This window comes from Mobula birostris, chromosome 8 (genome assembly GCF_030028105.1).
Source record: "Mobula birostris isolate sMobBir1 chromosome 8, sMobBir1.hap1, whole genome shotgun sequence".
NCBI lineage: Eukaryota > Metazoa > Chordata > Chondrichthyes > Myliobatiformes > Myliobatidae > Mobula > Mobula birostris.
Window position 1 is genome coordinate 150,364,899 of NC_092377.1, and position 27,926 is coordinate 150,392,824.

The following is a 27,926-nucleotide window of genomic DNA, read 5'->3' on the forward strand; positions in this document are numbered from 1 at the left end:
CTTGTCTGCCACGGTTGCCTCATCTACCTTTTAGATTGCTTCTTCTTCTTTAGGATAAACTGATTTTGCATTTTTCAAATTACTCCAGGAGGCTCCAGCCATTGCTACTCTGCTGTCATCCCTGCTAGTTTCCTCTTTGAATCAACTTTGGCCAGCACCCCTTTTGTTACTCTGTAGTTATCTTTTACTCACCTCTAACAATGATACAACCAGTTTTAGCTTCTCCCTCTCAAACTGCAAGATAAATTCTATCATTGCTTCCTAATGGTTCTTTTGCCTTAATTTCCCTAATTAAATCTGGTTCATTATACAACCCATCCAGAATTGCCTTTCCCTCATGGGTTAACCATATGCTGTGCTAAAAGCCATCTTGTAGGCACTCCATCTCTGGGGATCTAACATCAACCTGATTTCCCTAAAATACCTACCCATTGAAACCACCCATGACCATTGTAACAGTGCCCAATTTTTTCATGGCTTTTCTGTCTCCCAATATAATTTGTAGTCTACATCTTGGCTACGGTTTGGAGGCCTATACGCAACTCCCATCAGGGTTTTGTTTCACTCCTGCAGTTTCTTAACACTACCTGCAGAATTCTACATTACCTGATCCCATGTCACTTCTTTTTAAGGATTTGATTCAATATTTTTACCAACAAAGCAACCTCACCTCTTGTGCCAACCTGCCCGTCCTTTTGATACAGTATGTATCCTTGGATGTTAAGCTTTCAACTGTGCTCTTCTTTCAACACGACTCAGTGACAATATCATACCTGCTATTTTTTAATTGTGCTAAAAGATCATCCACCTTATTCCATATACTGTGTGCATTGAAATATAATCATATATTCAAGCTGCACCTATAACACTCCCCCCAACCTAGACTTCTATCTTAGGAACAAGAATACAAGCAAGCTTACTCATAAGGGATATCCATCTCCTAAATATATATGCAATTATTGGTACTCAATACCTCGTTCCAGCCATCACTAAATTGGTGGAATAGTGCAGGACACGTATGTACACTGAGCAGTCATGAACAACGAATTGACAAACAGATGGTGAGCAATTAAACTCTGTAAAGCAGAAAAAAATACTAAAACAGATACAAATATAGACTAGACCAATGATTCTTAACATGAAGAAAATAAATCATAAAACATAATGGTGTTGATGAAGTTGCCCTATATTTTCCTTCTTTTATACCAATAGCAACTGAAGTTGCTTAGCTGTTCATTACTTTACATGAATACCCATAAGGGATATTTTGCAAATTTACCTTGAAACAATAAAAAAAACTTGTTAAAAATAATTCAGTTATATGAAATAACTTTAGACCTTCCACAGCATTTTTTATCCTGCCTAAAAGAGCCCCATTTTGTGTATTTTATTTATCTTTATTTATTGAGATACAGCACAGAATAAGCTCTTCCACCCCTTCAAGCCACCCCACCCAGCAATCTCCCAATTTAATCCAAACCCAATCACGGGACAATTTACAATGACCAATTAACCTAGCAACCGGTATCTCTTTGGAGTGGGGTTGGAAACTGGAACACTTGGAGGAAACTCACTTGGTCACGGGGAGAACGTTCAAACTCCTTACAGGCAGTGGTGGGAATCGAACCCATGTTGTCAGTACTGTAGAGCGTTGTGCTAACCACTACGTTATTGTGCTGCCCCATGTATGATCAATACATTGTCCAATCTGTACACCAACACAATATTCTTATTTAAACTTGAACTAATAAAAATTTACCATCCTGAAATTGTCACGGATTAGCCATGAATATGCACGGTGCACAATTGCACTTTTAAAATTCCAATAATTATGGAGGTGCTCCAGAATTCAATATAAATCAAAAAGCACCCTGGCACAATACCTTAAAAAGAATTGCACTGCAAACCTTTCCATGCCCTCCTCACGTTGAGGAAAGGCACAACAGGTACCAGGCTTGCTGAAGTTACCTCATTTCAACTGCTATAGCCCATAGTTTCATTTTCTAGTTTCTATTCTGTGTGGAACAATCTTTGTGCCCCCCCCCCCCATTTTAATTAAATTCTTCAGTGATGTACCAGAGAATGTTGCTTTGGGAAGGCTTTCCAGGTGCTTCTCTGGACCTTGTTAGTAAGATGGAGGCTGGACAATTGGGGAATTAGGAAATTAACAGGAAAGTGATAGTTTGGATGTATAATTAGCTCAGTGAAGCAAAGTGTTATTTTGAGGGTTTGCAATGGTGTTTCAAGCTTTAGCTTCATTACACAAACATGAAATACGTAACAGGAAATGACAAAATATTACACTGCTCCAGGGACCACTGTGTGTTTCAAACAAGATAGGACAGTAAAAATTGGCAGAAAAATGACAAACCTGGAGTTCAATGTCATGTATTGTGAAGTGAAGCACTTTGAAGGAACTAAAATGCAAACACCATACTTCTAAAAATTACTTAATTCTGAAAAATGTAGATAAACATAGTCACTGATGTCATTGTACATGAATCTTTAAAGGTAAAAGGTTTAATAGTGATTGAAAGCATATTAGTTATTCGGGCATATAGCTAATAAAAGTAGAAAATTCTGGGCACTCCACAAACAATATAAAGAGTAAAGAGCTTCAAAAGGTACAACGCATCACGTTACCAGGGATGGTGGGGTGAAGGATCTTCGGTTACAAGGAGGTTGTAGTAAATGTTAGAACTTTTCTCTTCGAATTGGTGGAGGGGAGGGGGTCAAAATGTGAAGCTAGAGATCACCAAGATGATAAAGTGTTTTGACTGAACAAAGTTTCCACTTCCACTGTGTGGCCGAAACCACACTTCATAATTAAAAATCAAAGGCAAGAAGGTTTAGAGACAAAATGAGGAGAAATTTTAGATAAAATGTATTTGAATTAAAGTCTGAAAGTTGGCTACATAAATAATATTAGAAGTTGGACAGCTGTTCAGGGATGAAGAACGTGCTGTTACAGGAACTCAGAGCTAGGCATGGGTGTTCTTAGACCTAGCACAAGTATAAAATGCTGAACAACCTTCTTCTCAAAGACTCTCAGATCCTAACGGATTGGAAGACCTGGTGAGTATCCCCAGAACAACAGGGCTCATTAAAACCAGCTTTCTACACCAGGCTGAAATACATTGTAAGCTGTAAAAAACGTCTGTTTGAAAAGACTGCCTTTGATATTGAGTACTGATTTGAGTATTTAGAATGGGTAGATTAATTGGGGCAATGTTGCTTTCCAATCCAAGTTCTATCAATTTACTGATAGGTAGACAGAGTAATGTAGAGGATTCAGGAGCTCTAACATTGAAATATTCTTACCAAAGTGAGGAATCGTAGAGTCAAAGAACACTACAGCACAGAAACAGGCCCTTTGCCCATCCAGCCTGTGCCGAAACATTAATCTGCCTCGTCTCACCAACCAGCACCCTCCATACCCCTCTTGTTCGTGTACCTATCCAAATTACTCTTAAGTGTTGAAGTCGACCCCACACCCACCACTTGTGCTGGCAGCTCGTTCCACAATCTCACCACCCTCTGAGTGAAGAAGTTGCCTCCCATTTTACCTTAACCCATGACCGCTAGTTGTAGTCTCACCCAAACTCAGTGGAAAAAGCCTGTTTGCATTTACCCTATACACGCCTCTCAATTTTGTATACCTCTATCAAATCTCCCCTAAATCTTCTACATTTTTGGGAATACAGTTCTAACCTAGTCAAATTTTCCCAGCAACATACTCGTAAATTTTCTCTGCACTCTTTCCATCTTATTTACATTTTCTGGTAGGAGACCAATACTGCACACATTAGTCCTACCAACATATTATATAATTTCAACATAACTTCCCAATTCCTGTACTCACTACATTGACTTATGAAGGGCAATGTGCCAAAAGCTTTCTTTACAACCCTATCTACCTCTGACATCACTTTCAAGGAATTATGGATCTGTATTCCCAAATCCCTCTTTTCTACCACACTCCTCAGTAACCTACCACTCACCAAGTAAGACCTACCCTAGTTGGTCCTCCCAAAGTGCAACACCTCACACTTGTCTGCATTAACTTCCATCTGCCATTTTTCAGGTTGATCCAGAACCCACTGTAAGCTTTAATAGTCTTCCTCACTATCCACCACACCCCCAATATTGATGTCATTTGCAAACTTGTTGATCCAGTTTACCACATTGTCATCCAGATCATTGATATAGATGACAAACAATTACAGACGCAGCACCGATCCCTGTGATACACCATTAGTCACAAGCCTCCAGTAAGAGAGGCAATCATCTCCTACCACTCTCTGGCTTCTTCTGCAAAGCCAATGTCTAATCCAATTTATTACTTAATCTTGAATGCCAAGCAACAGAACCTTATTGACCAACCTTCCATGTGGGATCTTGTCAAAGGCCCTGCTAAAGTCCATGTGTACAACATCCACAGCCTTGTTCAATCAACTTTTCTTGTAACTTAGAAACATAGAAAATAGATGCAGGAGTAGACCATTCGGCCCTTCGAGCCTGCACCGCCATTCAGTATGATCATGACTGATCATCCAACTCAGAACCCTGTACCTGCCTTCTCTCCATAACTTCTGATCCCTTTAGCCACAAGGGCCATATCTAACTTCCTCTTAAATATAGCCAATGAACTGGCCTCAACTGTTTCCTATGGCAGAGAATTCCACAGATTCACCATTCTCTGTATGAAGAAGTTTTTCCTCATCTCAGTTCTAAAAGGCTTCCCCTTTATCAAACTGTGACCCCTCGTTCTGGACTTCCCCAACATTGGGAACAATCTTCCTACATCTGGCCTGTCCAATCCCTTTAGAATTTTATACGTTTCAATAGACAATAGACAATAGGTGCAGGAGTAGGCCATTCGGCCCTTCGAGCCAGCACCGCCATTCACTGTGATCATGGCTGATCATCCACTATCAGTATCCAGTTCCTGCCTTACCCCCATAACCTTTGATTCCGCTATCTTTAAGAGCTCTATCCATCTCTTTTTTGAAAGCATCCAGAGACTTGGCCTCCACAGCCATTTGGGGCAGAGCATTCCACATATTCACCACTCTCTGGGTGAAAAAGTTTTTCCTCACCTCCGTTCTAAATGGCCTACCCCTAATTCTTAAACTGTGGCCTCTGGTTCTGGACTCACCCATCGGCGGGAACATGCTTCCTGCCTGCAGCATGTCCAATCTCTTAATAATCTTATATGTTTCAATAAGATCCCCTCTCAGCCTTCTAATTTCCAGAGCATACAAGCCCAGACGCTCCAATCTTTCCACATATGACAGTCCTGCCATCTCGAGAATTAACCTTGTGAACCTATGCTGCACTCTCAATAGCAAGAATGTCCTTCCTCAAATTTGGAGACCAAAACTGCACATAGTACTTCAGGTGTGGTCTCACCAGGGCCCTGTACAGCTGCAGAAGGACCTCTTTGCTCTTATACTCAATTCCCCTTGCTATGGAGGCCAGCATGCCATTAGCTTTCTTCACTGCCTGCTGTACTTGCATGCTTGCTTTCAGTGACTGATGTACAAGAACATCTAGATCTCGTTGTGCTTCCCCTTTTCCTAACTTGACTCCATTTGGATAATAATTTGCCTTCCCATTCTTACCACCAAAGTGGATAACCTCACATCCTGACGAAGGGTCTCGGCCTGAAACATCGACTGCATCTCTTCCTACAGATGCTGCCTGGCCTGCTGCGTTCACCAGCAACTTTGATGTGTGTAACCTCACATTTATCCACATTAAACTGCATCTGCCATGCATCTGCTCACTCACCCAGCCTGTCCAAGTCACCCTGCATTCTCATAACATCCTCCTCACATTTCACACTACCACCCAGCTTTGTGTCATCGGCAAATTTGCTAAGGTTACTTTAAATTCCCTCATCTAAATCATTAATATTTATTGTAAACAATAAGATCCCCCCTCAATCTTCTAAATTCCGGAGCGTATAAGCCTAGTCGATCCAGTCTTTCATTGTATGAAAGTCCTGCCATCCCAGGAATCAATCTGGTGAACCTTCTTTGGTACTTCCTCTATGGCAAAAATGTCTTTCCTCAGATTAGGGGACCAAAACTGCACAAAATACTCCAGGTATGGTCTCATCAAGGCCTTGTACAACTGCAGTAGTACCTCCCTGCTCCTGTACTTGAATCCTCTTGCTATGAATGCCAGCATACCATTCACCTTTTTCACCGCCTACTGTACCTGCATGCCCACTTTCAATGATTGGTGTACAATGACAATCAGGTCTCGTTGCACCTCCCCTTTTCCTAATCGGCCACCATTCAGATAATAATCTATTTTCCTGTTCTTGCCACCAAAGTGGATAACCTCACATTTATCCACATTAAATTGCATCTGCCATGAATTTGCCCACTCACCTAACCTATCCAAGTCACCCTGCATCCTCTTAGCATCCTCCTCACAGCTAACACCGCTGCTCAGCTTCGTGTAATCTGCAAACTTAGAGATGCTGCATTTAATTCCCTCATCTAAGTCATTAATATATATTGTAAACAACTGGGGTCCCAGCACTGAGCCTTGCGGTACCCCACTAGTCTCTGCCTGCCATTCTGAAAAGGTCCCGTTTATTCCCACTCTTTGCTTCCTGTCTGCCAACCAATTCTCTATCCACATCAATACCATTCCCCCAATACCGTGTGCTTTAAGTTTGTACACTAATCTCTTGTGTGGGACCTTGTCAAAAGCCTTTTGAAAATCCAAATATACCACATCCACTGGTTCTCCCCTATCCACTCTACTAGTTACATCCTCAAGAAACTCTATGAGATAGGTCAGACATGATTTTCCTTTCACAAATGCATGTTGACTTTGTCCAATGATTTCACCACTTTCCAAATGTGCTGTTATCACATCTTTGATAACTGACTCTAGCATTTTCCCCACCACTGATGTCAGGCTTACCGGTCTATAATTTCCCGGTTTCTCTCTTCCTCCTTTTTTAAAAAGCAGGGTTACATTAGCCACCCTCCAATCCTCAGGAACTAATCCAGAATCTAAAGAGTTTTGAAAAATTATCACTAAGGCATCCACTATTTCTTGGGCTACTTCCTTAAGCACTCTGCGATGCAGACCATCTGGCCCTGGGGATTTATCTGCCTTTAATCCCTTCAATTTACCTAACACCACTTCCCTACTAACATGTATTTCCCTCAGTTCCTCCATTTCACTAGACCCTCGGTCCCCTACTATTTCTGGAAGATTATTTATGTCCTTCTTAGTGAAGACAGAACCAAAGTAGTTATTCAATTGGTCTGCCATGTCCTTGTTCCCCATGATCAATTCACCTGTTTCTGACTGTAAGGGACCTACATTTGTCTTAACCAATCTTTTTCTTTTCACATATCTATAAAAGCTTTTACAGTCACTTTTTATGTTCCCTGCCAGCTTTCTCTCATAATCTTTTTTTCCTTTTCTAATTAAGCCCTTTGTCCTCCTCTGCTGGACTCTGAATTTCTCCCAGTCCTCAGGTGTGCCGCTTTTCTGGCTAATTTGTATGTTTCTTCTTTGGAATTGATACTATCCCTAATTTCCCTTGTCAGCCACGGGAGCACTACCTTCCCTGGTTTATTCTTTTGCCAAACTGGGGTGAACAATTGTTGTAGTTCATCCATGTGATCTTTAAATGCTTGCCATTGCATATCCACCGTCAACCCTTTAAGTATCATTTGCCAGTCTATCTTCGCTAATTCACGTCTCATACCTTCAAAGTTACCCTTCTTTAAGTTCAGAACCTTTGTTACTGAATTAACTATATCACTCTCCATCTTAATGAAGAATTCCACCATATTATGGTCACTCTTACCCAAGGGGCCTCGCACGACAAGATTGCTAACTAACCCTTACTCATTGCTCAATACCCAGTCTACAATGGCCTGCTCTCTAGTTGGTTCCTCGACATGTTGGTTCAGAAAACCATCCCGCATACATTCCAAGAAATCCTCTTCCTCAGCACCCTTACCAATTTGGTTCACCCAACTTCTTAGGAAAACTCTATAAGATTGGTTAGATACGACTTACCATGCACAAAACCATGTTGACTATCCCTAATCAGTCCCAGTCTATCCAAATACTCAAAGAACTAATCCCTTAGAATACCTTCCAATAACTTTTCCACTACTGATGTCAGGCTCACCAGCCTATAGTTCCCTGGTTGATTTTTAATGCCTTTCTTAAACAGCAGAACAACATTAGCTATGGTCTGTTCCTCCAGCACCTCACCCATGGCTAAGGATGTTTTAAATATCTCTGCTAAGGCCCCTACAATTTCTGCACTAGCCTCACACAGATTCCGAGGGAACACATTGTCAGGCCCTGGGGATTTAACCACTCTAATTTCCCTCAAGAAAGCAAAGACCTCCTCTTTTGAGATCTGTATAGGGTCCATGATGATGATGATGATGATGATGATGATGATTGGGTCCATGACCTCACATCTATTCCTCCCATCTATAGACTCTGTATCCACCTCCCAGGTTAATACAGATGCAAAAAAAAAAATCATTTAAGATCTCTACTATCTCTTTTGGCTCCATGCATTGATTACCACTCTGATCTTCCAGGGGACTGAGTTTCACCTGTGCTGCTCTTTTGCTCTTAAAATATCTGTTGGAAGCCTTTTGGATTCTCCTTCACCATGTTGCTACAAGCTCATGTCTTCTTTTAGCCCTCCTGATTTCCTTCTTAAGTGTTGTCTTGCTATTCTTATACTCCTCATTTGTTCCTATCTGCCTATACTTGCTATGCATCTCCTTCTGTTTCTAACTAAGGTCTCCATATCTCCCAAAACCAAGGTTCCATACCAACCAAGGAGGGTGGAGGACACAGAGGAAAAGAGTTACCATGAAATTTGTCATTCTGCCATGAACACAATATGAATTGCATGCGTCTTTTCTAAACAATGCACATGCAACAATTACCTGCTGAGCCATCATCTGCTGCTGCTGCTGCTGCTGCAGAAGCTGTGATTGTGGGAGGAAGAGCTGTGGTTGCACAGGTGCTTGCTGGGGGCCTGGCGGAGGCTGCACTGCAGCTTGAGGCAACTTCTGCTGCGCTGCTGCTTGTGGCTGAGGCTGCGCCTGCTTCTGCTGTGCCATTGCTTGGGACTGCTTCTGCTGCAGCAACAGTTGCGGCTGCTGCAGCTGAGGTTTTGACTGTTGCAGAGGCTGTTGCACGCCAGGAGGTTGATTATTGTGAGCAGTGCCAAGGATGACACCTGCGGAAAGACAGAGGTATGGAAACAGCACATCCTAAAATCCTTATCTCATTCACACTCAGTTTAAAAACTATTACTATAAGTTAACTCAAAAGAAAATTAAAAGTGACCTTAATTTTTCATACCATTGTGCCTTGGAAAATGCAAGTTCTGATTTTGGAATTTTTGAGTAGATTTGTCAAAAAAGTATATAAACCTGGTTTTCGCATAGATTTAAAATAATTAGCAGAAGAGGTGAAGGGAATAAAGAGACGAGGGAGTAGGAGCTAAACTGCAACATCTACTGGAGTTCTGAATGCCAGAGTGAGATATGTTTATCAGTTTTCAATGGATCTTGTCAAAATGGGCATATTCTTCAAGATATTTTTGATGAATTAATGAAAAAAGACTTTGATGTTGGCTGTAAAAGGTCAATTGAACTGCATTGCTATGATTATCATTTCATTATGAGAACTGTTATTGGCCAGTAAACACAAGTACGGCATAGAGAATAACAATCTAGACTTACATGAGCTTTCAGTCAACAGCATTTAAACCTGCTTTTTTTAAACCAAAGTGTGCTGCTCTGTAGAGTACCATTTTGAGCAAATACAGAGAGAGAGAATACAAAAAAAAATTCTGTTAGCTTTACTGCAAAATAACTTTTCTTTAATAAAAGCTTTAAACGGTATTTCCACTTCATAGCCCAGTCTTTTTACAATCTAAGTTGAAACCAGTAGAAGTAATTAAGCAGTCAGACAATGTAAATATTTAAAAGATTGCTAGGTTAAAAAGGAATGCACACACTGAGGGTACGGCAACAGGTTTAAAGATATACAATCATTCTAAAAGAAAAACAAAACAAATAGAAATAATTTGAGAAGTTAAAATTTGAAAGAATACAAAAGGAGGAGTTTAAATTCAGGAAGATTTATAGTTCAGAATGAATAAACCTATAGATAATAATGACAATGAGGACCACAAAGAAAGCCTTGCAACAGAGTGAAAATTTTGAAGCCTGTGGTCAAATCTTCAACATTAAGACACCTTGTCCTCTTGAACCGTAACATGTACTCCTACATATGATAAATCCTGTGTAATATTGAAATAAGGAGTGATTATTCTGTCTCAACTCTTTTGTGGTATTAATATTTCAGAATGGACAGTGAGGCAAAGAGTGACATATCACTTGAATGGTCAGAATTATAAAACTTACCTGAAAATTCTTTTCTGCATTCAATTTTCATTAATTATTGCCAATTCTAGGTTCAAAATGTGTAATCATAATTATTGAACAGAGTGCTTAGACAATATATATATAGAAGCGGAGACTTAAAACATAATAGTTTAAAGTTATACTTCGGCTCAACTCCTTCATGGGGACTATGATGTCCATCTATGCTATGGATTTTCAAAAGGCTTTAGACAAGGTGCCACACATAAGGCTGCTAAACAAGTTAAGAGCCTGTGGTACTACAGGAATGATACTAGCATGGAAGAAAGTCTGGCTGACTGGCAGAAGACAAAACACAGTAATATAGGGAGACTTTTCTGATTGTTTGCCGGTAACTAGTGGTGTTCCACAGGGACCCATGCCGAGATCCCTAATGTTCATGCAATGTTTAATGATCTGGCTGACAGAATTGATGACATTGTGGCCAACTTTGTGAATGATACAAAGACAGGTGAAATTCAATGTCCACGATGGGTGAACCTCGAGTGCGCATCTGTACAAGGGTTCTCATTGGCTTCTATTTTAGGGACTTCACTTCCCTTTGCACTTACTAAACTGAATAAACAAACCATTAATCCAATAACTAAACATACAATATGAATATGATTTCAATTTCATAAATTTTTTTGGATTAAATAAATTTATCCTATCAAGTCCTATTATATCCAATTTTTTCTTCCAACCATCCAGAACCGATCAAGCTTTTCTTTTATGGAAAACGAAAGGAATAACATGTTTTCGTGATTTATTCATGGATAATTGCCTCACGTCTTTTGAACAGTTGTCTAATAAATATAATTTGCTTAGATCACATTTTTTCAGATATTTACAGATTAGAAACTTTTTGATTGTTATTTTACCTACTTTCTTGATACCACATCAAACTGAAATTACAGAAAAAAAATTAGGTTTAAATCCCTATCAGAAGAGTTTAATAGCAATTATTTATGATTTAATTACGCAAATACGTCTAGGTACATCTGATAAAATTAAGAATGAATGGGAAAGAGAACTTCAGGTAACTTTACCTACAGAGAAATGGGAGAAAATTCTCCAACTAGCTAACACTTCTTCAATGTGTGCTAGACACGCTTTGATACAAATTAAGGTGGTTCATAGGGCCCATTTGTCCACGGATAAGTTAGCTCGTTTTTATTGCCATATAAATCCTGTCTGTGACATGTAATTCTGAGGTAGCTTCCCTAACACATATGTTCTGGTTTTGTCCTCTTTTGGAAAAACATTGGAAAGACATTTTTGATACTATTTCAGTAGTTCTGCACAGTAATTTACAACCTCATCCTATTACTGCAATTTTTGGATTACCAGTGACGGACTCTAATCATTTATCGCCTTCAGCTTCCCGTTTGATTGAATTCATTACATTAATAGCCAGAAGATCCATTTTATTTAAATGGAAAGATTCTAATCTTTTCAATAGTTTTCCCAAACTATAACATGTTCAAACTTGGAAAAAATTAGGAGTGGTACTATCAATCCTTCCGTTAAATTTGAAGAAACTTGGAGGCCATTTATTCAACATTTTTATATGTTGTAGGCTGACCTTTTCAGAATCCTGTTCAATAACTTTGTGTATAGAGGAGTGGAGTTAATGACAAATAATGATTTTAACCGATGAAGCATGCCAGCCCAGCCTTTGTTTTGTTTTGTTTTGTTTAGTGTAGGGGGACTTTTTCTTTGTATAAAATTTTTTGAATCCTTTTCATGTTCAATTATTAAGAGATTGGGAGGCTTAAATTACATGTGTTTTACTCGGAGTCTGTGTCCGTATATGTTAACCGTTATTAATGTAATCCCGATCTCTTTGTATCATTATTATTGTTATGTTTATCAATTCAAAACTTAATAAAAAACATTGAGAGAGATACAAAGATAAGTGGAGGGGCAGATAGTGTTGAGGAAACAGGAAGTCTACAGAAGGAGTTGGACAAGGTATGAGGAATGGGCTAAGAATATTACGTAGAATAAAGGTGTACACTATTTTCTAAACAGTGAGTGAATTCAGAAAGTGTAGGTGCAAAGGGAATTGGGAGTACTCATACAGGATTCCTTAACAGTTGACTCAGTAGTAAGGAAGGCAAATGCAATGCTAGCCTTCATTTCAAGAGAACTAGAATATAAAAGCAAGAAAGTAACGCTGAGGCTTTAATAGGGATTGGTCAGACTGCATTTGGTTACTGTCGCAAACATGAGGAAACCTCCCCTTTGTACCCCATCCCTTATTTATTTATTATTATTTTTTTTTCTTTTCCCTTTCATTTTCTCTCTTTTTTTCTCCCTCTGTCCCTCTCACTATAACTCCTTGCCCATCCTCTGGGCTTCCCCCCTCCCCCTTTCTTTCTCCCTAGGCCTCCCGTCCCATGATCCTCTTCCTCCTCCAGCTTCATATCCCTTTTGCCAATCAACTTTCTAGCTCTTAGCTCCATCCCTCCCCCTCTTGTCTTCTCCTATCATTTCGGATCTCCCCCTCCCCCACCCACTTTCAAATATCTTATTATCTCTTCTTTCAGTTAGTCCTGACGAAGGTCTTGGCCCGAAACGTCTTCCTATAGATGCTGCCTGGCCTGCTGCGTTCACCAGCATTTTTTGTGTGCGTTGTTTGGTTACTGTGAACAGTTTCGGGCCCCATATCTAAAAGCTTGTGGGGGCCTTGGCAAGGGCCCAAAGGAGATTTATGAAAATAATTCCGGGCAGTTCTGCTGAAGGGTTTCGGCCTGAAATGTCCTAGATGCTTTTCCTAGATGCTGCCTGGCCTGCTAAGTTCCTCTAGCATTTTGTGTGCGTTGCTGCAAATGAAACTGTTAACGCTTTTGGAGTGTTTGATGACTCTGGGCCTGTGTTTAGAAGAATGAGGGAATGTCATTAAAACCTATCGAATATTGAAGGGCAATGGGGAGAATGGTGGGACCAGAGGGCACAGCCTTAGAACAAAAGGATGTTCCTTTGGACCAGAAGGTGGCAAAGCTGTGTAATTCATTGCCACAGGTTGCTGTGGAGTCCGACTCATTGGCTATATTAAAAGTGGAGGTTGAGAGATTGATCATTAGAGTGTCAAAGATTACAGGAGAAGGCAGGAAAATGGGGCTAAGAAGGATAATAAATCAGCCATGCTCAAACTGGGGAGCAGGCTTGATGGACTGAATGGCCTAAATTCTACTCCTCTGTCTTATAGCCCATCCCAATTATCTGTATTTGGCCCACATTCTTTTAAGATTTGCCTATCCATGTAGCTGCCAATTTTTTTTAATGTACCAATTCGTCTGGCTGATTATCCATATACTCACTGCCTTCTGTGTGGAAAAACCTGCTCCTTAGTTCACCTTTAAATCTTCCTCCTTTAACCTTTAACCCATCCTTCTAGTTTCAGCCTCCCTACCCTGGAAAGAAGACTGCGACTATCTACTCTATCTGTGCCCTTATATTGGGACACCTTGCTGACATCACCCCTCAGCCACCTTCACTCCAATAATAGCAGTCCCAATACAATCCCTGTTTATAACTCAAGTCCTTCAGTCCAGGCAACTCTCTACATTAATCAGAGGATCTGTATGCTCACCAATCAACTGGATAAAATTTGAACTTCAAAAGAAATGGGCAGAACAGAATGTTGTAAACCAGTCTAATATTTTCAAACACATGAAGCAGAGACGCCCAAAGTCTTGAAAACATTGAACAGAGCCAAGTGATTTTTTATAATTAAAATTAATAACACTACGTGCCTGTTTATATATTGCAAAGAGCACAACTGCTTTGACAGCAACTTATAAACCTAGTTTCCTCAGGAAACACTGGATATGGATATATGATTTTGACATTCAGAACTCTGTTGTTTCACTAAGAGTCAATGTAATGCTCGAATGAGTCATGATTTAACAAAATAAAATTCCACAATCCAGCATTGCTGTTTGGTTAAGAATTGCAGTTACTAACCCAGATGGACAGGGTCCCTTGGTGATTTTTACTTTCCTTGCGTCCGCTGATTGTCTCTTGGTCTATTTTTTCAGTTTTCAATGCTGAGCAGGCAGGCAATCAGACAACTTCCAGCATCCCTCCTAATGTCACCATGCACAATAATACGGAAATGTCCAACAATAAAGTTGGCAACCATACAATCAATATTCTTCACCAATAAAGAACAGCCTTGTAAGGCAGACATGAGGAGCAATTAGAAATCCAGTTTAACAAATTTTGAGGACCGAGTTTTGTTTTTAATATCTTTTTTTTTCCATACTAGTGTGAGGGCAAGCATTGTTACATGGTTTGAAAGTTTGATCATGTTTGTGATGATCATATCCTGCAGAACTCCCAATATTCTAATGTGCATTAAAGAATGACAGATGACAGTCTGCTCACTGACTATTCTATTAGGATACAGCAATTAAAAGAAAAATCCACAATTAACATCGTCCTAATGGTGAATGAACATCCAACAGCTCCAGGTGAGAGCGATAATAGAAAATCAAAAATGCTTTTATGGTCCTTCATTCATAATAGTAGGCTCTGGGGCACACATCTGCCAAGGGAAAGAGGCTGAAGAAATATTTATGCAAGGTCCATACAGTTCAGAAAATTCACGTCAAGGACAAGGACACAAGTTGCTATAATCAAGTCGCTGAAACAGAAATGTACAAGGTTGTTGTTAACACTTATAACCAAAATAAATAGACTGTAATCAAGAACAAAATGTACTGTACATTGCAGAAGTTAACTGCAGAACTAACTGCAATGAAATGCCGAAACTAGAATTAGGTTGTCCTCCAAGACTGCGGAATTTCGAATGGCAAGTTATGTCCAGACTGGAAATGTCCACAATGTTTTGCATTGATGTCAGTAGCATCAGAAAAGACCATGTCATGCCTTCTTCTCATTACTACTATTAAGGAGGAGATACAGGAGCCTAAAGACCCACAAGTAACATTCTTACTAGCTCTTCTTTCAGTTAGTCCTGACGAAGGGTCTCAGCCCGCAATGTCAACTGTACCTCTTCCTAGAGATGCTGCCTGGCCTGCTGCGTTCACCAGCAACTTTGATGTGTGTTGCTTGAATTTCCAGCATCTGCAGAATTCCTCGTGTTTGCATTTTTAAATTCACTACTCCAAAGCCTCTTCCGGTGATGCCTACACTGAAGAAGTTTAAATCTTCTCTTCGACGGGAGTTCGGTGAAACCATCTCTCACTGCTCCCCATCTGTAATTTCTTCGGCTCTTCAACTTTTTGACCACATTTCTTCTCTTATCATTTTGGATCTCCCCCCTCCCCCTCCCACTTTCAAATCTCTTACTAGCTCTTCTTTCAGTTAGTCCTGACGAAGTGTCTCGGCCCGAAACGTCCACTATACCTCTTCCTAGAGATGCTGCCTGGCCTGCTGCGTTCACCAGCAACTTTGATGTGTGTTGTTTAGGAACAGCTTCTTCCTCTCTGCCATTAGATTGCTGAACGTTCCATGAACTCAAGATGCTGCCTTTTTCCCTCCTTTGTACCATTTGTATATTTATTTTTGCCACTTAGAGAATTGTTCTGTCTTGCATTGTACTATTGCCACAAAGCAACAAATTTCACAACATATGTCAGTGATAATAAATCTGAATCTTCTGATTGACCAAGACTGCAAATGTTATTGCATATCTAATTTACTAAGAAACTGACTAATCTATATCTAAAAAAAACTAATAATTGGTTCTTCAGTTATTTCCAATTGGTTAAATACAGATTCCAAAGAAATAATGTCCCATAAGATTCAGAGTACTAAAATGGAAGATGTCTATTAAACAATTAACAACCTGGATGATTAATTCCTTCATGTCTGCAGGCAATACATGCTCTCTCAGCAATTATTCAACAATATTAAAACAAGTAATTTATTTTGTTTCCCTATCCTCCTTAGCTGAGATTCCATTATCAACATAAGTTCATGTAACACTAATGTCCAAAGGCAGTAAACAAAATAATTGATAACAATAGACGAAGAAACAAAGGATGTGGATTTAAGCTGACTGATTAAAGAACCAGTAGCTGACATGAGTTAAAAAAATGTGAGGGAACAAGTAATCATTATCTGGAATCAAATGCCTAAATACAGAAGCAGATTCAATGGATAGCTTTCTCAGGGGAACTGGATACTCAAGGGCTTGAGCAAAAGAGTTTGTGAACGCGACTGACTGGATTACCTTACAAAGATCTGCTACTGGTACAAAGGATCTTGTAGCCATAAACTTGTAATAAATTTATGCATTTATTGGTGTTAAATTCATACCATGTAAAATGGTGGATTTCAGCTTATGTATTTTATTTAAAAATACATTGCAGAACAGGCCCTTCCAGCCCACCAAGCCGTGCCACCCAGAAACCCACAAATTTAATCCTAGCCTACCCACAGGTCAATTTACAATGACCAATTAACTTACTAACCAGTATGTCTTTGGACTGTGGGAGGAAACTAGAGTAACTGAAAGAAACCCACAGGTTCACAGGAAGAATATACAAATTTTCTAACAGAGGATGCCAGAATTGAACTCCAACACCCCAAACTGTAATGGCATTACGCTGTTACGCTATCATGGTGCCAGATGTCAGTAGATTGTCAGAAAGAAAATTGTACAAACCAAAATATAAAAATCTCATTTTTGATTGTCATCATGCCTGACCAGTCCTTGAGAGTTAATCTCCCTATGAACATAAGCAACCTCAAAACATGGTAGATTTTGACTTCTAAAGTTGATCTGACATAGCCCTCCGCGAAAACTAAACTTACAGTTTTGTGCTTGGAAGGAAATATTTGGAAAGGAGAAAGAGACAAGAATTGAGTCATTGTGGTGAGTGATGGGATGTGACAGTTCTTCATTAACTTTAACATTTGGATGCAGAAGCACAAGGAAAGTTGCCCAAACCTTCTGGCAATAGCAATTCAGAGAGAATGAGATGGCTTGGGAAATATAAGATATGTCAACCAGTAAAATAACAGGTGAAATTTATATATAGCTGCAGGAACCAAGGATATAGCCAAGTGAGTGTTATAGTTATTGTAGATTTCCTGCTCAACAGATCTACCTACTAGAAGTGAAAAGACTGAGCGATTTCAAGTTCCTGAGTGTCGATGTCTCTGAGGATCTAACCTGGACCCAACATAATTGATGCAACTACAAAGAAGGCATGACAGCAGTTATATTACATTAGGAGTTTGAGAAGATTTGGTATGTTACCTGAAACACACAAAATCTACTAATGTACCCAGGGGCGTACCTACGGAAAAGAGCGCCTATGGCAAGCACTGAAATTGCGCCCCTGTCCAAACATCTGACACCCATCCTTTAGATAACTGTACCATAATATCAGCTCAAACATACAAGTCAAGCTCGTTAATCTTTTAGTTAACAAATTATGGCACTACATGAAAATTAAAACTGCACCTTCCTTGCTTTCACTGATGCAAATTGGTCTATGATGTGATCAAAGTCGTTTTTTTCAGTTTCTTCTCTTTCTACACTCAGCAGAGCAAGATCGTATACGAAAGTATTAGTTTTAACTTGCTGAATGATCTCTCACAGCTGGCGATGGAAACTGTGACGGTTAGCATTATCTGAATAGCAGTACAAAGATTGGGGACGACGCTCTCATCTCCATACTGAACAATAAATTCAAGAAGCTTTTCAGGTCTTGATATTTTCTTGTTGACCTTCCTTGATAGCAACATTCTGCAATCCAAAATTTCTTCATATAGCTGCTATCCATCGACATCAGAGCTGTACAATTCGCCCAAATTTTTGCACTTCTTCTTTAGGTTGTTACTGTCCGCGCCGTAACGCAGTCCCTCGACATTGAGAAGGAACCCAAACTTTGATGTCAGTGTCGAGCAAACTAGCAAACGTTTCATCTATTTCTCTGTGAAGACGGTCAAGTGTTCCCTTCATGACTCTTTCCATTTCCTCCTTAGCTGTTAACCCAGCGTCTCTCGAGTCCTCATCAGCCATTCATTTCTTACGTCTCTGACGTGTTTCAACTTCAATATTCCGTTCTTCACAGAGACCAACTCCTTCTTCGAGTGACTGACTGACCAACGTTTCGCTTTCATCATAGAAATGATCTTGGAGGGCTTTCAAATCCAGGGCAGCATCGTGGAAGTTCATGCTTGGATCCTGCAGCCTCTTTTGAATACAGTCAAAGCGAATGAGTACTTTGTTCCAAAATCCCAGCAAAATCAGAAAATCATAACTCAACATGCTGTTGTACAGCTGCCTTGCGTCACTTCTTGTTTCACTGGTCTCTTTTTCATTATCTATCATGTCCTGGAGAACTTGAAATATCTCCTCAAGGTACTTGTTGACGGGCTTCGCTGCTTTTGTCCTTGCACTCCACCTGGTTTCGGACTCTGAAGTAACAACCACAGGCATGGTGTTTTTGAGTTTTTCCCAGCGCTATGTTGAACGAGAGCAAAACACGTAGAGAGCTTCAATGGTTCCAAAAAACATGACCATCATTGTATCCTGCTTGGCTGCATGTACACCCAACAAGTTGAGTGAATGATTGTCTCAATTCACGAACACTGCCAGGTTGTTTTTCTCACTTATTCTTTGATGAACACCACTTCTGTGACCAGCCATCACAGCAGCGTTGTCATAGCACTGTGACTGACAATCTTGTAGCTCCATTTCGTCCTTCCCTAGCTGTTTCAAGATGTCTTCAACCAAGCTCTCAGCATCCTTCTGGCTTATCTGGATAAACACAAGGAAGGACTCTCTAACACGGACTGTTTTCCTCTCAAAATCAACTTCCACATACCTCACTACTTCTGACATCTGCTCCCGGTGTGCCAGATCAGGAGTCGAGTCGAACATGAGACCATAGTACTTGGCTTTACGAATGCTTCTCAGTAAACTCTGGCGAACAGTGGATGCCATCATGTGGATGAATTCGTTCTGGACACCCGGTGAAAGATAAGACGTGGATCCGGGATGACCTTCCAAATGAGTGAGGTGTTCTTTTATGAAGGGGTCAAAGCTCGCCAGTAGTTTCAGTAAACCAAGGAAATTTCCCACATTGGAGTGATCATCTAGCTGAAGCGACTCCCTGTGTCCTCGCAAAGCCAGGTTCTGAGTCGCAAGGAATTTTATGCAGTGAAGGATTCTAGTCAAGATTATCATGCCACTTCTGCTTTTCCTTCTCAATCTGTGACTGAAATACCGCGTCAATAACTCCTCTGTTTCCAGCTAAATTTCTTTCCACTGTGTGAAGCATTCCCAATGATCCTTGGCATTTTCATGAACTCTAATCCTTTCAGGTGCTTTCCACTGGTTGAATCTACTTTCCTGCTCCAATGAGGATTGATTGTCTGACCGGGAATAGGGAAGACAACAGATACAAAAATGCAGACCTTTTAGAAGGGGAATAGACCAGCCATGAGCGAGTCACTTCTTCACCACGACCATTTCCCAATTTCCTCTTGAACCAAGTTTTGTTCATTGAGTGGTTGTTTGTTGATAGGAAAGGCCCCTCACTGTTCTGGAAATACTTCGAACCCAGCTTTATTATTTCTATTCTCAATGCGTTAGGCAGAATTGCTTTTCCAGTATCCTTGTCAAGCTTCAGAATTCCAATGTCATGCTGTTCAATCACTTTTGGTATAACAGTTCAAGGCTCTTTGACACCATCCAGTTCACTAGGTTCAGTGTTGTCAGGTTCAAACTTGTCAGGTAAAATCTCGTCAATAAACTCAACATCACCACCACCACCATCGTCTTCCCCTCCTGTCATGTCCACGTTCTCTGTGGCAGCCTCACTCTTAATCTCCTCATACTTGGATTTATCTGACTTGACTTCCTCCTCATTTGTACTTGATCCACCTTCGGATTCTAACAAACTTGTAGCAGGTGCAGGGACTCCATGGAAGGCATCGAGCTACTTGTCCCGTGCTTTTCAAAGAAGGGCATGAAGAACTTGCTCAACTTCTTGGCTTCCTCCGCCTCCAACTTCCCTCTCTTCTGTCCTTCAGCTCTACTTTCCTTCTTCTCTGTGAAGAAACGTTTCATGGTCTTCTTACACAATGCTCTGAAATAAGGCCATCCTAGTGCTTCTCACCCATGATAATCAAAGACAGATCATACATCTGAAGAAAATTCTTTTTTCTCTAACCAAGGATGGCTCGTTTGACTTTAATAGAAACTGTTCAGTGGCACCCCCCTTCAAGTAGTGCCCAGGGCACGTGCCATACCTGCCATACCTTAGGAACACCACTGGATGTACTGTGGAGAGCATTCTAACTGGCTGCATGACCATCTGGTATGGGGGTCTACTACACAGAATCAAAGTAATCTGCAGAGAGTTGTAAACTTAGTCAGCTCCCTCATGGGCACTAGCCTCCATAGCATTCGGGACACCTTCAAGGACTGAAGTCTCAAAAGGTGGTGTCGATCATTAGGGATCCCCATCACCCAAGTCATGCCTTATTCTCCCTGCTATCATCAGGGAGGAGGTACAAAAGAGTGAAGGCACACAATCAACAATTCAGGAACAGCTTCTTCCCATCTGCCATCTGATTTCTGAATGGACACTGAACCCATGAAAATTAACTTACTACTTTTTTATTCCTGTGAATACTGAGGAACTGTCACATCTCATCAGTCACCACAAATACTGTGAATACTTACTGTAATTCACATTTTTTTCTCTGTTATTATGTATTGCATTGTACTGCTGCCTGCAAAGTCAACAAATTTCACAGCATATGCCGGTGATATTAAATCTGAATCAACGAAGCCCTGGAATACCAAACAGCACAGCCTATATTAATGCAGAGAGCCACACTGCAAAGTGTTCTAATCAGACTTCTGTGTCTAATTATAGGCATAAGATAGATGTGCAAATCTAGAAAGTGCAGCTTTGAGCCATTAAGTCGACTTTTAGTAGAAAATTGAACTTTTCTCTTGAGGAAAACAAGATGAATAATCTTCTAAAAGGTACATGAGATGCAAAAGAGCATGGAGCAGGTGTAAGTGGAAACTGCTGGAGTGCAACCAACAGAAATAATTCTTAAAATAATGAAAAAGCACAGAAATTATGTCATCTTCATACAATAAGGTCAATGTACAGGAGAAATAGCTTTATTTTAATGAGAGTAACAAATGAGTTTTCTAGATTTTAATGAACTGAATGAACCTCAGCTGACCTTACAATGCCCAGAATGCTTCATTCAGATAGATATTAGACAAAACACACTGTGTCATCACAGCAGTCTCTATTATATGCTGAATGCACAGAAATGAAATGCATACATAGCAGTCTTTCCCAAGTGTCAACCTGACATGGATAAGAGGGATATTTCTCTGCAGGGGGAGCCATCCTTGAGTCCACTCACTTATATTAATAATTTAAATTCTCACTCTCTGTACACCATTATATTTACTTCATAACACAAATTTGAAGGGCTTATGTGATGCACTTAAATGCTAATTACAATACTAGCAGGCCCACAATAGAGATGCATTTTGAACTATAGAAAACATGGATGCAAATCATCAGACCTGCTGGCGGTGCAACTGTCTGAGCAGACGGTCTCTTTCGTGGTGTGAGGGAGGGTTGAATTGGCAGCATTCCTGGGTTGGCTGGAGTCTGTCCAGCTTTGGGCCTTTGGCGAGGAGCTATTGAGGTCTCAGTGGGTGGAGTTGGATCTGTAAGCCTAGGAAGTGAGGAAATATATTATACTTAGTGAGAGATACCAAAATCCAGTTCATTGTAACATGCATCTCTCTTCACCATTTCATTTTTTCTTTTCTTTTCAGCACTGAAGTAAACAGGAGAACAAATACTCAGTAAAATAGAACTCACTGAATGGCGAGAATTATTTTTATCCAAGTCTATGGAGTTTTTGTGAGTTTTGTGCTGGGGCAACTTTTAAAGAATAAAAACTAATTGAGAAAATTGCCAGGATTCCCTTTGCTTATTCGGGTATACTATGCCACTTAAATGGGGCAGGAGACTTGCCAAACAGGTTAACTAGGACTAACTAGTGTCAGTAACAGGCACTTGTGTGGCCATTAGATGCTACATCAAGTTTAGAGCGAACAGATTTTAAATCGTGTCAATAGCGTGTGTTTCTGTTCAAACATCTCTGATATTTGTCACTGATCATTGGTGAGAAATAAGCAGTAAGACAATTCTGAACTGTTCTGCTCACTATGATTTCAAGCATTCAGGCTTGGCGATGCAAGAAATAGGGAGTAAAATGAAACGATTTCACTAATTCAACAAGTTAGAAACTACGATGAATTTGAAGGTATTGACAATCATCTTAAATGTGGCAATGAAAATGAAGGTTTAGAGGATGCAATTGTTGATAGCATTGTCTGAAGGTAGTCCAGTATCTGTACTACAGGTCTGTGCTGATTTTGCTCATTGTGTACACTGGAAGAATTCATCAGTCAATAATTATTATGAACTAATACACTGTTTTATAGTATAGTAGTACTATTAGTAGTGTTTTAATTTTTTTTCTGTATTTCATTTAAATACATAACTTGTTACTCAGTTGGTCTTTTATATACTGTTTTTAACAAATTTCATGAAATTTCGGCTAATTGGAGCTGTTGCTTAATTGGGCCAAAATATTCTGGCCCTGATATGTACCAATTCACCAGAATTCACTGTAATCAAATATAGTTGATCTTCCTTCAGAACTATGAAGCCCTCTTCAAGGGCAATATTTCAATAAACCTACACTGTACAATCTCGAGTAATGAACAATCAAATAAAAAAAAACACTACAGTTTCTTTGAGCAATAAATCAGCTCATAGAGCTGATTTACAATTAACATGACATTGAAATATTCTGAAAACAGTGTCATTTTCAGACACAATCAGTTTTCATTTAGAGACATACAATGTTCCATCCATAAGGATTTATTTAATGTTCATTTGGAGCCCCCAAATGAGACAATTGAACTTTCTCACTCTACCTCTAGCCGTCAACTAACTCATTACTGTTCAACCAGAAGGCCATTAATGATTCGAAAAACTAATCTCCTGAAATGGTAGACAAAATATTGATCCCAAAAGTCTAATATAGCTTTTTCTGAAAAGGCAAGCACCTGCTCCACTTAGTTATGCACAAGGTGATGCTAACCTCGCCTTGGGCTGTGTCTTCTTAGCAGCAGCTTCACTCGCTTTCACTGGCTCAACAAGCTTCGCTGGAATGGGAGAATTCTGAAGAACAAAGTCATTATTAAATTATTGAGTGAATTCACTATTTTATTATATCTCAAGTTAAACAGACTATTTTCTCAGATTTTTCTCTCAAACCTGATCAGACAGTTTTTCGGTCTGTGTAGACTTGCATTGCATTAGTCATTAAATCCAAAAGATGTGTATGCAAGTGCACCAGACTAACTTTATTTCTTCAGCCCATTAAAACCTCAAAACATTTCTGGCACTACTATGTATAGATAGAACATTTCCGTTATTGAAAAATATAATGAATTAATTATGGTTGAAAAATCAATGTCTGTTTTCAGGTACTATTTATCACTTAACTTAGCTAAATGTGTAAGGCATTCAGTTAAATTGGTGGCTGCTCCATTCACCAATGGAACCTAAATTACTATTAAATAAATGTTTACGTGAGGTCAGCAATTTGTTTTGGACAATGAGTGTTTTATTTCTACTTGATTTCTCCATGTTTAAATGTTCGCTTGACACCTCCAATCATTGACAAGATCAATATCTCAAATTGTGAAAACTCACATAATTTCATGCCACAGCACACTGGAACCAAAACACACTGCACCATTACAGAGAAGTCTCCATTACATGCTGTTAGTAAATTTCATTTGGATATGGATAAGTTTTACATGATATTTTCATGCACTGTCAATGCAAATAGACCTCAAATTATTTCTAGACTTACAGAGACATTCTGGATAGGGCATTCCTTCCTAATTTGTTTAAATGCAAAGTGGGACACCTGATAAATATCTGGTCGTTTGTCAGGGTCTGGTTCAAGCATGAATCCTGCAAAATGAAACCATTGTGAGAAGACAATTTTATTTCAGTGTTACAGCAGCTTTGGTTTTAATAAAACATTGGGATATTGTCACATGCTCCAAAACTTTCTATATCACAAGAAAATTATTTTAATTATATATGTTCAGAAACAGGGTTTCATTTCCAATTCTATAACATCCTAACTCCTGCACCTTCATTTCCAACTTCACTTTGTGAAGGGTCCACTCTTGCATATAAACTGAACTATATAGTACTGTGCAAAAGTCTCAGATACCCTAGCTATATGAAGTAAATAGCTGAGAAGTTGCTTTACTTCACTCCTCCCCCTCTCTTTGTTTCACTTGTACTTCTTCCTCCCCTCCCCACACCTACTTGCTCTGACCTAATCTTTTTACCAGTCCTGATGAAGGGTCTCAGCCTGAAGCACCGACTGTTTACTCTTTTCCACAGATGCTACCTGACCTGCTGAGTTCCTCCAGCATTTTGCGTGTGTTGCTATGATTTCCAGCACCTGCAGATTTTCTCGTGTTTGGGACATTACAAAATGACTGCCAACAGACTATGATCAACATGTAGGTAGATAAAACAGATTCAACTCCTTTCTTATCTGAATAAGAATCAATTTATAATCATGTTTTAACTCCTGTTTGATTGTTTTGTGCGAAATCAAACATTTAAGCTTAATAAAAGCTTTAATTCTGCATGAATGAAGCAAAATAATTTCAAACAGAAGGATGAACAAACTAATTTCCCAGCAAGGTTACTTTCATTTAGGAAAAAAAAACTCTCAATGTATGCAAATAATTTCAGATCAACTAAATAATTATTGATTTCCAGCAGATTCTGATTACCCTTGGAAAATACCTGCTTCACTTTTAAATTTGTACTCCACTGCTCCTTATTGCTTTTTTTTCCTCTATGGTTTCAATTCTAATTAATCTGCTGCCTGGAAGATGCTCTTAAGACTGGTGCATAGATGCAGAAATGTGTATCAAGACTGCAGTCATGGCACTCATACATATTGGTGCACAGAGAAAGATAGCACTGATGGGATGAAAGACTTTGGTTTGAAACTTGTCAGGAATAGTGTGGCCAACAAAAAGGGACCAGCAATGAAACCCATCTCCTACCATTTTAACATCCCAGCAGTCACAAACTGAGCAAAATATCTTGAACACCAAACCAGGCAAAGGCAGTAAGTTAAGTTATGGTAGGATTATATAGTTTAAATATGAATAACAAAGATTAGAAAATGCTATATCACCATGATATTGCAAATTTAATGTCTTTAATCTTTTTGAGCTTTCCAGACAACCTTTCCCTTAACTTTAACACAAATTTTGCTTTATTAATAGTATGCTTGCTTCTCACGATGCATTAAAAGGATTTGACCGAACAAAGCATCTTGGAAACTTATCCTAATTTGTTTCAGTGTTCAAGTATTAATGCAGTGCTCAAAAGAAACTGCAGTGGAAACAAACTGAAAAATGTGGCAGTATGTACTTATTAGGCAGTGCATCTCGCTGGAGTATTTGGAGTTATCTGGAATTGTGAAGTTCCCATCGCAGATTGCAACCTGGCTTTCTCCGAATGGTAGTGTAAAAAAGCAGAGTTTGTACAGTAAGCATCCAAGTGCCTGAAAAAGAAAGCAATATAATTACCAGAAGCCGAATGGCAATGGAAAAAGTTCAGATCGTTAGACTTGGTTTGATATCTACCAGTTACTTGTCGGCCTTTCAGCAATTGTTCTTGCATCAAAATTGTTTTGGAATTAAAGTTGACTAAACTCCAGCAAAGGGGCCTTCTACAAAACCACTTCTGAAAGTAGTTGTCAAATTGACTGCAGATGTACTCAAAAAAAATGTTACTATCAGTTATTTAGCTCCAGTATTCACCCTTGATCAATATGAAGATCTTTATCATGAGTGTAATGATACCATGCTATATATGAGCAGATTTAGGCCATTCAGCCAATTGCGTCTGCTCTGCCATTCAAAAATGGGCAATTTATTTTCCCCTCAACCCCTTTCTTCTACCTTCTCCCTGCAGCCTTTGAGACACTTACTAATCAAGAAACTATCAAACTCTGCTTTAAATATACCCAATGATTTGACCTCCACAGCCTCTGTGGCATTGATTTCCACAGATTTATCATCCACTGGCTAAATAAATTCCTCTTCATCTCTGTTCTAAAGAGATTTCCTAGTATTTGGAGACTGTGTCTTCTGGTTCCAGACTCCCCCACTTCAACCTGAACATTTCTTTCTCCCCCCGACTCTTACACTGACTTCTATAACTGAACGATGTCATTTCTGATGTTAAGATACCTGTCTACTTAATAATGCCATCCAAATGGCATGTTCTGACAAGATGGCCTTAATAAGTTGATTTTTACTAGTTCAGCCTCACTATACAAGTCACAAGTGGAGGATGACGTTATCAAGTGTTATCTTTTCTGAGATGTTATATTAATAATGTTAGGAAAAAAGCAAACTATTCCTGTTAATAATTATCTTTAATTAACCATTATAATTATGCACAGCTAGATCTTTAGTATTATGGAATGAAGAACCTGGTCAACTTTGATAGTTGGAGAACTTATTAAGTTCCTTTTCAACAAACTTCCTTACTCTACAGATGTAAACTCTACAAACTCAGGCATGAATCCTTTCCATGTCATGGCATTTATTTGAAATCATTAGAAATGTTGTATTATTCATCAGTAGTACTTTATAACTGCTAAGGCAATAATAAAAGGCAGAAACATAAATCTGAATGTCCTCATTGCATCTCAAGCTGAATATCTTTCTCTCCCTGAATGTTGCACTGATTTCCATATCATCAGTTACCTCTCAGCTATCTGCCCACTGAACTGGATGTAAAAGATGCAGGGAAATATTTGACGAGCACCAGGCAGATGACCTGGTCAATATTGTTTCTTATCCAGCAGGGGAGTGTGAGTTGCTGGAATACTTTTATATTGAGCTGTTCAATTCTTTCATACTGTGAGCACTGTAAACACAGAACTGTTGGGGCTCTTGGCTGTAAATATACTATTTGCCAGATTTTAACTCTTCAAAAATGGCTTTACTTTACTTCATTGGTCATCCAGTTAACTGACATTCATCATCATCATCATTATGTTCTGTGTCGTTTGATGTGGGCAATTATAGTCAGTGGCCATGATTGTTCTTTGCAAATTTTTCTACAGGAAGTGGTTTGCCATTGCCTTCTTCTGGGCAGTGTCCATACAAGGTGGGTGACCCCAGCCATTATCAATACTCTTTGGAGATTGTCTGCCTGGAGTCAGTGGTCGTATAACCAGGACTTGTGATATGCACCAGCTGCTCATATGACCATTCACCACCCATGGCTTCAAGTGACCCTGATTTGGGGGGCGGGGGGGTGCAGCTGTTATACCTTGACCAAGGGTAGGCTAGCAGAAGGA

At 39.5% G+C, this 27,926-nt stretch overlaps 1 protein-coding gene across 4 annotated transcripts in view; it reads right to left on the reverse strand.

Annotated features, from left to right (window-relative positions):
* The window catches only part of LOC140201840 (AP2-associated protein kinase 1-like), a 149,865-nt gene that overhangs the window by 59,080 nt on the left and 62,859 nt on the right, over nt 1–27,926 (reverse strand). For all 4 annotated transcript variants that reach the window (XM_072266554.1, XM_072266553.1, XM_072266556.1 and 1 more), the window contains exons 7-11: nt 25,982–26,114; nt 24,381–24,484; nt 23,601–23,680; nt 22,003–22,157; nt 8,961–9,256 (exon numbers count right to left, since the gene is read on the reverse strand). In XM_072266554.1, the coding sequence (XP_072122655.1) occupies nt 8,961–9,256; nt 22,003–22,157; nt 23,601–23,680; nt 24,381–24,484; nt 25,982–26,114 (768 nt within the window). The remainder of the gene's footprint in view (nt 1–8,960; nt 9,257–22,002; nt 22,158–23,600; nt 23,681–24,380; nt 24,485–25,981; nt 26,115–27,926) is intronic.